The 12392-nt window shown below is 60.8% G+C and overlaps 1 protein-coding gene across 11 annotated transcripts in view; it reads left to right on the plus strand.

The window, feature by feature from the left end:
* The window catches only part of ZMIZ1 (zinc finger MIZ-type containing 1), a 230700-nt gene that overhangs the window by 199560 nt on the left and 18748 nt on the right, over nt 1-12392 (plus strand). For 9 of the 11 annotated variants that reach the window (XM_077895172.1, XM_077895180.1, XM_077895175.1 and 6 more), the window contains 5 exons: nt 5845-5959; nt 6903-7120; nt 7898-8096; nt 9034-9324; nt 12017-12199. In XM_077895172.1, coding sequence (XP_077751298.1) covers nt 5845-5959; nt 6903-7120; nt 7898-8096; nt 9034-9324; nt 12017-12199 — 1006 coding nt within the window. Of the gene's footprint in view, nt 1-5448; nt 5634-5844; nt 5960-6902; nt 7121-7897; nt 8097-9033; nt 9325-12016; nt 12200-12392 lie in introns of those variants that run through there. The other 2 variants (XM_077895179.1, XM_077895177.1) reach the window with 2 other exon arrangements.

Here is a 12392-nt window from a genome sequence, read left to right on the forward strand (position 1 = left end):
CTGCGTGGAGACGGGACCAATATAGCCAGATCAGGGACATTAATTAGGGTCTGACAATACCCTTAACAGGAATTTGTTATTTTTCCCAAATAAAGTGGCTGTGAGAAGTGCAGGGGAAGAAATAACTCAGCCCTCCTTTCCCCTCCCCTCCATGAATGTCTGCGTAGACACTGCCACAGGAGGTACCCGGGATCCAGGAATCCACACTCCCCTCTTGCTGGGCTTTACTCATTTTCTCACATTTAGCAAACATCAGTCAGTGCCTATGGAGCTGGCAGGCAGACGTGTAAATCGTCTACTATAACTGCAGTGCGAAAAGCTCTTTTATGTGACAAAAGGACGAAGAGAATAGAGGAAAATGTCCTTGATTCTGCTTCCGAGAATCACAAAAGGGAGTATCCAGGCTAGGCTTTGAAGCATAGGTAGGAGTTCACTAGAGGCAGGAAGGCAAAAGGAGCACTAAGGAAAGCCTCAGAGGCTTGGAAAATATGTTTAACAGGCAGGAATGGTAAGAACACCCCCACTCGTAGCATTTTTGCAAAACTTGGAAGCACTATCATCGTATCATCAAGTAAATCGTGGTACCTACACACAGGCTAAAGAAATGGAGAGAAAAGCGTGTGTACAGTTTAGCAGGGACTCTGTGCCAGGCACCGTGCTAAACTTCACCTGTATTCGTAGGCTTCATCCTGGGAGAGCATGAGCCCCATTTTACAGATGAGAAAGTTGAGCTGACGAAAGTGATATATCCGAGGTCATAGAACTTGTCAGCAACAGAACCAAGGCTTGAGGAAAAGTCTCTAAGTTTAGAGCCCAGACAGTGAGCCACTGCGCCGCAGGGCCTCCCTGTGCCATCTCAGTGTTAGCCTCACAGATGTTTAGTCGGAGTCCCTGACTGTTTGCCAGGATACTCTGTGCGGGCCAAAGCTAATGATTTGATGGATGGAGTGGGTCCCCCTCCTCCCCCCCGGGTCACTGTTTGGGTTTTCTGTGCAGCCAGTTTTGGAGACTAAACTTTGCATATTCTCTGTACCTTTGTGCTGGGTGGCTTCCCTGAGAACCCTTGGGAAGCTGTGCCCCTTCTCAGAATTCTTGGGGACTGCTAGATGTCCCTCGTAGCGTGTGCCCCCCTCGCATTATCACCATCTTTTTTTTTTTTTTTTTTTTTTTGAGATTTAATTTATTTGAAAGAGAAAGAGAGAGAGAGTGCATGCAGGGGAAGGGAGAGAGAGAGAGAGGGGGAGAGAATCCTCAAGCAGACTCCTTGCTGAGTGCAGAGCCCGGTGTGGGGCTTGATCTCACAACCCTGAGATCTTGTGACCTGAGCCTTAATCAGAGTTGGTTGCCTAACGGACTGAGCCCCCCAGGCGCCCCTCACCGTCTTTGTGCAGGGAAGTGCCCTCGTACTGGATCCTTAGCTCCCTGAGACAATGGCATGTGGTCGGGGCCGCCTTGCAGTCTTGCCCTTGACCAGCTCTGGGACCTTGTAAGCCTCAGCTCCTACGAGAGGTGTCTGCTGAGCCCACTTTAAGGGATGAAGTGAGTTCTTAGGTGAAAGTCCCTTCACAGAGTTCCTTCTAGGAGCCACTCGATAAATCCTAACAACAGCAGCAGATGTCAACAGTTCTAGGGGCCCGGGGGATGCTGGGTGTGGTCGTTTTGCCTTATGCCTGTGAGCTCCTTCAATCCTCATGACAGCCTCTGGGAGAGGTACCATTATTATTTTCATTTTACAGACTGGGACACTGAGGCATAGAGAGAGTAAGTGGCTGCTTACCCTCTCCCCGGGGGGGTAGGACCTCTCACCTCCTGGGTGCCAGTCCCCACAGGGTCACAAACATGCTGTAGGTGGTCTGCAGTCAGGTTTAATGAATGGACACAGTTACTCGTTTTCAGGCATCCTTCTGAGGAGGGTTTGGAGAGGTGGTGTTTCCCTCTGGCACCTTGGTTAGCAAAGGCTCTGCGAACCCCGTAGGTGTGTGAAGCCTTCCTGCCAGGTACAGGTAGCCAAACTCAGGACCCGTGGGGCTGAAGGAAAAAGGCTGGAGGGCTCTCATCTGGGCCCCCACCCAGGCCCTAGGAACCTGAGGAACAAGTGGAGCTCAAGCCAGTGGATGTGGCCAGGGCCTCCCGGAGAGGGTGTCCTCTGGAAGAGGAGCCTGGGAAGGATGGGTGACTTTTTTCAGGGTGAGGATGAAGCGTCCCCAACGAGGAAGCAGCTGCCTCCCTGTTCGGAGGTGCTGGGCAGGCAGGACACTGCTGAGATTCCAGGTGGCTCCTGGGACTGGTGTCTCTGTGGGCGGACTCGGGTTCTTGGGGCAGTTTGGGCCGGAGGGACTGCAGCAGGGGGCAGCTGTGGCATGAGCCCCGGCTGTGGGTGGTGCAAGTGCAGAGAGCTGGGCAGGACTACTAAGAGTGGGATTCTCATGCTCCAGGCGCCCTGGCTTCCCTTTGAACTGCGGCCAGGTGTGGATAATAGGAGAGAAGTGGTTCCTAGTGAGCAGTCCCAAAATGCCAGCGCCCTCTGACCTGGGCTGACTGCATCTGCGGGTTAGATAGTGCTTGCTGGAGGAAGGAAGGATCTCAGGGCCCCCACACACCCTAGGCCTCCCCTTCATCACATTGGGCCCCCTCCCACCTCTGTAGGGCCCAGGAGCCGGGCTTGTCATTGCTCCTTGGGCACGGGGAGCTGGAGCCCGGCAGCCCCCCGGCGGCAGTGTCTGAGTCCAGGCAGAGGCGTCACAGGGCTGACTGCCATGGGCCCGTGGGGGCGAGGGCCTTCACTGCGACAGCAGGAGCCGTCTCCCCAGGAGATGAGTCACAGCCGTGTTGGTGCGGCTGCCACTTCTGCTTCTGCAGCAGGTGCGAGTGGGGGCGAGTGAGTCCCCGAGACCGCCCCTCCGGGCGTGTGCCTGTGTCTTCCCCCGCGTGTGCACGGCAGCATGGCCCCAGGTGCATGTGCATACACACGTCCGTGTCCCTGTCCACACGCGAGCACGCCTGGTGTGTGCCCGGGCTCGGGGGCCAACCTTCCAGCCAGACGGCGGGGATGCCCAGTTTGGGAACCATGGTTAAGTGTGCTTCTCACCGGGTTTCGGGCGGAGGGGACGAAACAGGAAGGAGCTGGTTTCCGCCCACAGGGCCCACCCACGGAGCTGTCGGGCAGTCAGGAGCTCGACTGTGGGCCTGTGCAGTATCCCGGTGAACTGGGGCCTCCCCACCCGAGGTGAGAGGCAACAGCTGCCGCTTCCCCGCCCCTGACCCACCCCCAGGCTCAGGCGGGGCCTTGCCAGGTTCCAGGGGCTCCCAGACGGCTTTATTTCTGAGCCTGCCCGGCACCTTCTAAAAGGATGCGAGCTGGACATCAGCCTGGAGAGTTGATGGGAGCCTGAGAGGCAGCGAAGCCGCGCACTTGCTCTCTGTACGGGGCTGGGGGCCCTGTGTTCGATCCTGCACATCTAGGACGCGGGCCTCGCGGGACGGCTGATGTCTGGGGGTCTCCTACCTGCTGTTTAAGCCTGGAGCCTGCAGGGCCTCCCTTCGAGACTCTGGGGTGCCAGGCCCGGGACCCCAGTGACTCTGACTTCTCCCAGGGAGGTTCTTCTCGCCCAGCCGTGCTCAGGAGCAGGCTCCTGGCTTCCTTCCCTCCTGAGTTCTCCGGGCTCCCACATCTCCAGGCAGCCATCCTGGGGGCCCGGAGTGGGGGGAGTGTGAGCTCTCTGTCACCTTTGGCCAGTGCCTCTAGGCCTCACCCCCTTTGCGCTGACCCACGGCGCGTGTGGCCGGCAGGGGTAGGGGGCAGGCAGGAGGTCTGGGTTCCTGAGGGCACCTCCTCTCCCCAGGTTTTTGGCTGCTGTCGGCCCCTGGAAATCCTGAGTAACAGCCAAGTCCGTGTCCCTTTCTAGTTGGGAAGGCCTTCTTGTCTGCATTCTCCTCTTGGAGCCGCCTCACACCTACCCTACAGAGGCCTGGGTTGTTCAGACTTCCCTTGACCAAGACCCCCGGTAAATAAGCATATTACACCGTGACCCAGGGTGCACACGTACTCGTATACAAAACCGAGACGCTGAGCAATGTTTTTTATTCTTACCACGTGCTCACGCTTAACTACTTTCTGTTTTATTCCCTCTTTTCCCCCTCCTGCTGGTTATGTCATGACCCGCTCATGTGTCATAACCTACAGCTTAAAAATGCTGAGAGCAGAGTGGGGGACTGCCCTTTTACAATTTTACAAATGAGGGGCTGAGTACAGGCGGGGCGGGGGAGCTTGTACCCTGAGCCAGGAAGGGACAGGGCCTGTACCCAGGGTACCAAAAAAAGCCAGGGTAGGAGGAAGAGGGAGTGGGAGGGGTGGGGCTGCTCGGATGCTGGGAGGTCAAGGTCCCCCTCCCCCCCCCCCCGCCCCCGCCCCCGCCTCCGCCAGTGAGATGGCTTCTGAGCAGAGGTAGGAAGGAAGCCAGGGGCTGGCCCGGCAGAGAGGGTGTCCAGGCAGGGGGAGAGCAAGCCTGCGCAGACTGACGGGGTGCTGCCTTCCAGTCTGAGCATCCCCTGCAGGACCCTGCCTGCCCTGGCTGTCAGCTGTCGAGGGCTTTCCCCGGGAAGAAGCAGGCACAGGACTGGGCACCCCGGCTCCCTTCTGTCGGCCTGTCATGCAGGACCGGGCCTCCCTCCTGTAAGTCCTGACCTCTGGGCTGAACCCCCAGGGCCTCCCAGGCCCGGCCCGCCTCCTGTGCAGGGCCAGCGGGTACTCTGCTTCTCCGCTCCTTCTGGGGCCACGTCTGGGATTTGTGTTTGTAGAGGTGCCACAGGGTCAGCACAGAGGCATTCCCAGCTCGGCACCCCTAGCTGCCGGGACACCGACAGTTTCTTCACACTGTAACCCTGACAGCCCCCTCCCTGTCCCTGGGGGTCACTCTTTACCTGTACCACAGCAATGAATAGGAAGCCATTATTGAGCACTTACTGTGTGCAGGGTGAGGCATTGGGTCCAAGGTGAAGTCCTTGCTTCTGGCATTTGGGGGCTGCTCGGGCGAAGTCACCAGACAAAGTGGGAACCTCTGGGCCTAGCAGTGAAATAGGGGAGCGGCTGGGGGTGCCCCAGTAGAGGCGGGAGCCAAGGGGGGCGGCAGGCTAGGGTGGGATCAGCCAACAGGGTAAATCATTCTGAAGTGTGTGAGTCTGGACTTTGCCTTGTAAACACTGGGAACCATTGAAGGTCTTTGTGCAGAGCATCTTGGGTGCTTGAGGGAGATTAGCTTGGTGGGGACGCGCACAAGGGACCGGGGTGTGAGTAGGTGGGGAAGCATGGCGGGCAGGCCCGTACCTGTGATCCAGAGTCAGGGAGGAAGAGTGACGTAAGGAACGTGTTGCCAGAGGCCAGATCAGCTGGGCTGGGTGGCCAACCTGCTAGGAAAGGGTCTGGAGGAAGGGGGAAGAGGTGAGACTCAGATCAGGGCTCTTCCGATGTTTTCTGAGAAGGGACCGGGAAGTTCCAAGGGGAAGCTGGTGCGGGGGAAGCAGAGCTCTTTCTGGAGAGCCACTTCGAGTCAGAGCGTGGTGGAAGGAGGAGCTCAGGTTGGGCCTGTGGGTCTCTCTTCTTCCTCCACAGCGCGGCCTGTGGACTTTGGGCTAAGGTGAGACAACCAGCTCTGGGGGTGGCACCCGTGGTCACTCGTACCGTCGGTCACCGTGCGAGCTGTGCCTGTTGTGCATTGGCCGCGGTGGCAGGGCTAGGGGGGCGGGGGTCACCTCGGCCTGACTGGGAGCCGTGGAGCAGCACGGTGGGGCGATGGGGCCCGCCTGTGTGTGTGGTCCCTGAGGACCCCCCTCTATCTCCCTCTGCAGTGATGGGTCATTCCCCTATGACTCTGTCCCTTGGCAGCAGAACACCAACCAGCCTCCCGGCTCCCTGTCCGTGGTCACCACGGTTTGGGGAGTGACCAACACATCCCAGAGCCAGGTAAGAGCCCATCCCGCTTCCAGCCGCGGCCCGTCCCCGGGTAGGACCATCCCCTGAGCCCCCCGGGCCTTTGGGCCATCTTGCCACGCCAGCCGTCCTCGCTCCACCCAGCTGGGAAGACCAGCTCTCCGGGCTCACTCGGCTGTGCACACGCCACTACCCTCCTCGCCTGCTTGGGGGGGCGGCTGCGGGCCCCTCTGCTCTGTCCCCACCCTAGAGCCTTTCTGGGGGAATGATTTTGATCTGATGGACAGCTAGGGGTTCTTCTCTAGCCCCGTTTGCTTTGGTTGGATAAAAAGGAGAACTTCCTGGGTGTTACTGGCCTCAGGGCTCCAGCATCCGGGGCCTTTGATCCTGGATAACCTGGGTTAGATTTCAGCAAAGCTTGAGCTTTCAGCATGAGACAGACCCCTCCCCACAGCCCTGGCCAGCCCTGCCTCCTGCTCTCACCCCTTCCTCTTTCCTCCACACCTTCCTGTCTAGCCTCCTCGGCGCCGCAGCTCGGGGCTGCTGCCGCCCCCCACCCAGGGGCATCCCTGGGCTTCCCTGAAGGCCCAGGCCATAGGGGCCCCTCAGCCAGGATCCTGTTGCCGTCTGTAGCTGGCATGCTGGGCTTCTCTCTGCCCTGACGGAGCAGCAGCCCAGCCTCTGCATCGAGGCCCCTTGACAACGGAGGGCAGAGATGTCCAGTCCCTTCCACCTGCCACTAAGCAGGACCGGCCCCTCCTGGTCCCACCCCCTCCGCTGCCTGCTTCTGGGCTGCATCACCCCCTTCAAAGCTTTCATACACCCCGGGGACAATTCATGCCTCTGCCTTCTTCCCCTTTCCCTCTGTTCTCCCTATGGCACCATTTCAGCATACCACCCCCCCACACCCATGTCTCCTCTTCCCTTCCCACACCCCGGGGGCACCGCTCGGGTGACAATTGCTCTGTGCCCACAGGTCCTCGGGAACCCTATGGCCAATGCCAACAACCCCATGAATCCAGGCGGCAACCCCATGGCATCGGGCATGACCACCAGCAACCCCGGCCTCAACTCCCCCCAGTTTGCCGGGCAGCAGCAGCAGTTCTCGGCCAAGGCCGGGCCCGCTCAGCCCTACATCCAGCAGGGCATGTACGGCCGGCCCAACTACCCCGGCAGCGGGGGCTTCGGGGCCAGGTGAGCAGCCTTGCGGGGTGGCTCTGGCCCTGCCACTCCCCTGCGTCCAGGAGCTGGAATGCCAGCACCATGCTTCCTGGCACGTGTCCTGCTCCGCTGGCCCCTCCGTTAGAGGGACACAGTCATGCCCCATTTCCGGGCCAGCAGCAGCTGGGGGGGCGTGACAGCCGCCAGCCCCTGGCCCTTGGGACGGCCCTCCTGTGCCGTGTCTAGGCTGGCCGGTGCAGGTGCAGGAAGGCCACTCCGCCCGGCGGGCTGTGCAGGGAGAAATGTGTGAGGCTGAGGACCGCCGGGCTCGGGGGAAGGGGCTGAAGGGGCCCCGGGAAGATGCTGCAGGGACGTGAGGACGGGCAGAGGCACCCCGTTCCTCCTCTGCCGCCCTGCCCTGTCCAGGACCGCCCCCCTGGCTTCGGCCCACCGTCCACTGCCAGGGCCTGCGGCCGTTGCTCAGTTTCTCCGAGGCACGGTGTCCTCCCCCGGGAGGTGGCCTGCCCGCCGCTGCGAGGGGCAGCGATCTAGCGCCCCTGAGAGTCCGTGCCGGCCAGCACCCCGCCAGGGCTTCGGGAACAGCAGCTCGCCTGTCGCCAAGTGGCACGAAGGGCTGCCAACCCACGGGAGGCCCCTGTCCCCTCTGGGTCCTGAGCCAAGCCGCTTCCTCTGCCTATGGGGGCAGGAGGGCGTGGAGCGAGCCGTCTTCTCCCTCCCAGCCCGAGGCTTGCAGAGGGTTCATCCTTAGACCCGGGCGGCATCTCAGTCTCCTCTTCTTCTCCCTTGCAGTTACCCCGGGGGTCCTAATGCCCCCGCAGGCATGGGTATCCCTCCGCACACCAGGCCGCCCGCTGACTTCACTCAGCCCGCGGCGGCGGCTGCTGCCGCTGCAGTGGCGGCAGCGGCGGCCACAGCCACGGCCACGGCCACGGCCACCGTGGCAGCCTTGCAGGAGACGCAGAACAAGGACATAAACCAGTACGGACCGGTAAGGGCCCCACTAGTCCTGGTCCAGCCTTGCCCACCCAGCAGAGTCGGGGTGTTGGTGCCATGTGTGCTGGAAGAACTGATGGTGTCGGGGTGCGTTGGGTTTCCTCGGAGGCATGTGGACGGGTGTGTGTCAGGACGTGGGTGTGTCGGCGTGGTTGGGTGTGGCAGGGGGAGGCCATTTGGGTGCTTGTGTTTGCTCTGCGTGGGTTTCTGGCTCGTGTGTCTGCGAATGGGGAGAGAGGTTCTTTATCGTCCTCCGGACACCTGCTCCCCAAGGAGCGGGCTCCGTGCCTATAATGCCTGGTCGTCAGTCTGTCCCCATAATGGCCTCTGAAGACCATGTGGTCCTAGTCAGCCCATGTGGATTGAGCCCAGGTCCCATTCCTGCTCCCCTGGCCTTCAGAGGGAGTGGTGGGTGGGCTGTGAGGAGACGGGGTCCCCCGCAGGAATGCAGGACAGGACACAGGCGGTGGGGATTGCAGGGTGGAGACGGCAGGGCAGGTGGGCAGAGGTGGGAGCCGAGACTGCCTCAGACTGTGGATGGAGGGCGCGTCTCCGCTGGCCGAGGGCGCGGCCAGGGCTTCCAGGCCAGGGGCTCCTGCCTCCATCCTCATCCCCCCTCCATCCTCCCATGCCCCTCCCCACCCCTGCACCGTCTTCCCCATTCCCTGCCTGCCTCCCTGGAAATGCTGCCTGCTTTCTGGAGTGACTGCACCCCACCCCAAACACCCCCTGGGCTGCATCTTTCCTGTGCGGCCTGCAGAGGGCGGTGGTGAGCCCGAGAGGCCAGACAGCCCTGGGGCCTGGTCACCAGCTGCAACCACACAGGAAAGCGCCCCCGAACCCGGAGCCCTCCCCGCCCCCACCCTTCCTTCCCTGCACTTTCAATGCATGTGGCATTTTATTCTTTTTTTTTTCTTCTTCTCCCGTTGAAGGTCTGTTCCTCTTTCCAGATGGGTCCCACCCAGGCGTATAACAGCCAATTCATGAACCAGCCCGGGCCGCGGGGGCCTGCCTCCATGGGGGGCAGCATGAACCCCGCAAGCATGGCGGCTGGCATGACACCCTCGGGGATGAGCGGCCCTCCCATGGGCATGAACCAGCCCCGGCCGCCCGGCATCAGCCCCTTTGGCACGCACGGGCAGCGGATGCCCCAGCAGACCTACCCGGGCCCCCGGCCCCAGTCCCTTCCCATTCAAAGCATAAAGAGGCCATACCCGGGAGAGGTGAGTGTGACAGCAGGCAGGTCGTGGCCAGGGTGGGAGGCAGGGGGGACCGAGGGCTGGAAAACACAGGGGCTAGGGGCAGGACCTCGGAAAGGGCATGAATGACCTGCACAAAACCTGGACCAAAAGGCCGAGCCTTAGGACTGAGGAGCCAGGCTCCTGGCTTGCAGACCAGCTCCGCCATTTCCCAACTGGAAGTCGTTGATCAAGTCGTGTCCCCTTCTGGAGTCTTGGTTTCTCATTTGTGAAGGACAGTGCGGATCCCGCCCACCTCCTAGGGCTGGTTGGGAGATCGGAATGTGGGGCCGGCGCAGGCGGTGGCAGCTGCGGTCTGTCCAGGCACGGACACTAGCCGGGTGACATTGCTAAGGAGTGAAACCTCCCTCCTTGGGTCCGCATTCCTCACCTCCACACGAGGGCTTCTCACTTGCAAGCGTGAGAGAGGAGACGACACCCTGCGAGTATCTAAAGGCTGTGCACGTTGGAGAAGTGATTGGAAGGCAGACAGCGTGCTCGCTAGGGCTCTTCTCCGTCAACTGTCAGCTGCTCTGTCGGGAGGAACACTGCCTAATTGGCTGCCCAGCCAGCTCAGCCAAGGGAAAGGTGGAGATGGAAGGAAGCAAAACCCACACCTGTCCTCTGGGACCCAGGGCTTGAGCAAGGAAGATAAGGCCTAAGCAGGAGCCCAGGAGGCAGCGATGCACAGTGAGGTGTACAGAATTCAGCGTGAGGTCAGAGAAGGAGGACTTCCTGGAGGGGGCGTCACAGGGCCCTCAGTGAGCAATGGGAAAACAAGTTGGTAGCAGGCGGCCTTGCACAGGGACCCTGGAATCCCAGCCCAGTATGCGCTCCCCAGGAAGCCTGCCTTGATTCCCGACCTAGGCAAAGCTCCTTGCTGAGAAGTTTCCCCCACGGCTCTCTGCTTGCCACCCGTGCTCAGACTAGCTCCCCCCAACCACCCCTACCCATACCCCCTGCCCCACTTGCCTCAGAACTGTGGCCTTCAGCTTGGGTTTGCAGTGGGTTTAGAGACCGAAGCTTAAGTTCCCCGAAGGTCGGTGTGATTCCCTCAGCATTCACCCTAGCTCAGGCTCGGCCATTGTTGGAGGTGCCCCGAATCCACGAGGGGAGAGGTCAGGGACCTCCTCAAACAGCCAGGGGCCTGGCTCAAGCCCAGACACTCCTGGGTGGGCACTGGTTCAGGGAGGCACCTGCCAGAGGACAGTGGCCATCAAGTTCCTGGCTGTCCTTGCAAGGGGGCGACTGTGCTCAAGCTCCTGGCCCCACACAGCACCCCCATGATTTCTGGGCCATCTCTCGGCCCCTCTGTGCCCAAACTCGCTGCTGGCTGGGCTAGAGATGCATCTGCATGCCCAGCCTCAGGGCTGCCGGCACCTAAGGAGGCGATCCCAGGAGTGGAAAGGCAGGAAAGTTCCCAGTCATTGCTCCAGCGTTCACCTGCATTGTACACCAGAGGCCTTCAATTATTTCTACTAAGTCAGCCTCCTCCTGGCGTCCCAGCCTGCGTGGCCTGACCCTGCGTGGGAAGGTGGGCCTCACCACGCAATGGCATGCTCCTAGGATCTCTGAACCCTCAGAACGTTGGGGCGGGTGTCAGGTTGCCTGGTCCCGCACAGGACGCCTCTACTGTCATCTGATGGGCAGGCCCAGCCTCCCCCTGCACGCCCCCAGCCATGTGATGGGAACCACACTGTCACGCAGATCAGCCACCGTATCACCACAGGCAGAGTTCTTCGGCACTGACTCGGACACTGCCCCTCCTCTGCCGCTTACCTCTGGACACTTCTTTCCTTTGTTGACCAAGTATTTAGGGAGGGCCTGCTCTTCGCCAGATGCCGGGATACAGCCGGGACCTCTGAGCCCAGAGGCGAGAGAGACAGTTTAAATAGATAAGGAGTTTCAACAGACCTGGAGAAGAAACCCCTGACCTCGCAGGATGTCATGCACGGCCTGTCTGGAGTGGCAGGTGGCCCTAAGGGTCACCTAATCTACAGAGGGGGAGGACAGCTGCGGGGTGGACATCAGCATGTCGCTTGTCACCTTGGAGTTCTCCAAGGACAGTGGTTCTGCCCCTCCCTCGAGCCGTCTCCCCTCCTCTCAGTTGCCTGTCTTGAGAGGGGGGTTGTCTGGAACCTCCACAAGGCCGCTTCTCCCGACTTCTACAGGCAGGGCCCACAAATGAATTATCAGTGTGTTCCATCCAGTGCGGGGTATGAGGACAGGGTCTCTCCTGTTCAGCCTCAGAACGCAGGGGTTGAGGGGATCACCTTTTTGGAAGCACATCCGGTTGTCTGATTCCCCTGCCACGTACCACACACTAGGAGAGACCCAAGGGGACTTTAGAATCGAGCCCCCCTCACAATGGCATAAGTGAGAGGCTCTGAAAGGGCCCTCAGTTTGGGGGGGGCAGGGTGCTTGGGGGAAGACAGCTTCATAGGGAGGTGGCCCTGGAGCCAGACGGACAGAACATAGTGTCCTTGGATTTCAAGGGTGGCAAGGAGCTCGGGCATCATCTGGTTCAGCCTCTCCTTTCTGGGTGGAGGAGGCATTTTTGTCGGGGCAAAACAGAAAGGGACAAAGTAAAGGGGCCAGGGCAGTCCTGGCGTAGTGGTGAGTGGCTTGGCCCCGCGACACTGACGCCCTTTGTTCTCTCCTCTGTCTGCCGCCGCAGCCCAACTATGGAAACCAGCAATACGGACCAAACAGCCAGTTCCCCACCCAGCCAGGCCAGTACCCCACCCCCAACCCCCCACGGCCGCTCACCTCTCCCAACTACCCCGGGCAAAGGATGCCCAGCCAGCCAAGCACCGGGCAATACCCACCCCCCACGGTCAACATGGGGCAGTATTACAAGGTGAGTCCTCCCCCCGCCCCAGACCCCTTCCTTCCTCACCATCTCATCTCCCCACCTCCCACCTGTGTCATCCTGGCCCTGTGTGTCCCTGAACCACCGGGGGGGGGGGGGGGGGGGCAGGCGGAGATCCCCAGATGTGTCTTCCTGTGCTCTGGGCCACACACGCAGTGGCCAAATGTCAGACTGGCTTCTT

This window comes from Canis aureus, chromosome 4 (assembly GCF_053574225.1).
Source record: "Canis aureus isolate CA01 chromosome 4, VMU_Caureus_v.1.0, whole genome shotgun sequence".
Taxonomy (NCBI): domain Eukaryota; kingdom Metazoa; phylum Chordata; class Mammalia; order Carnivora; family Canidae; genus Canis; species Canis aureus.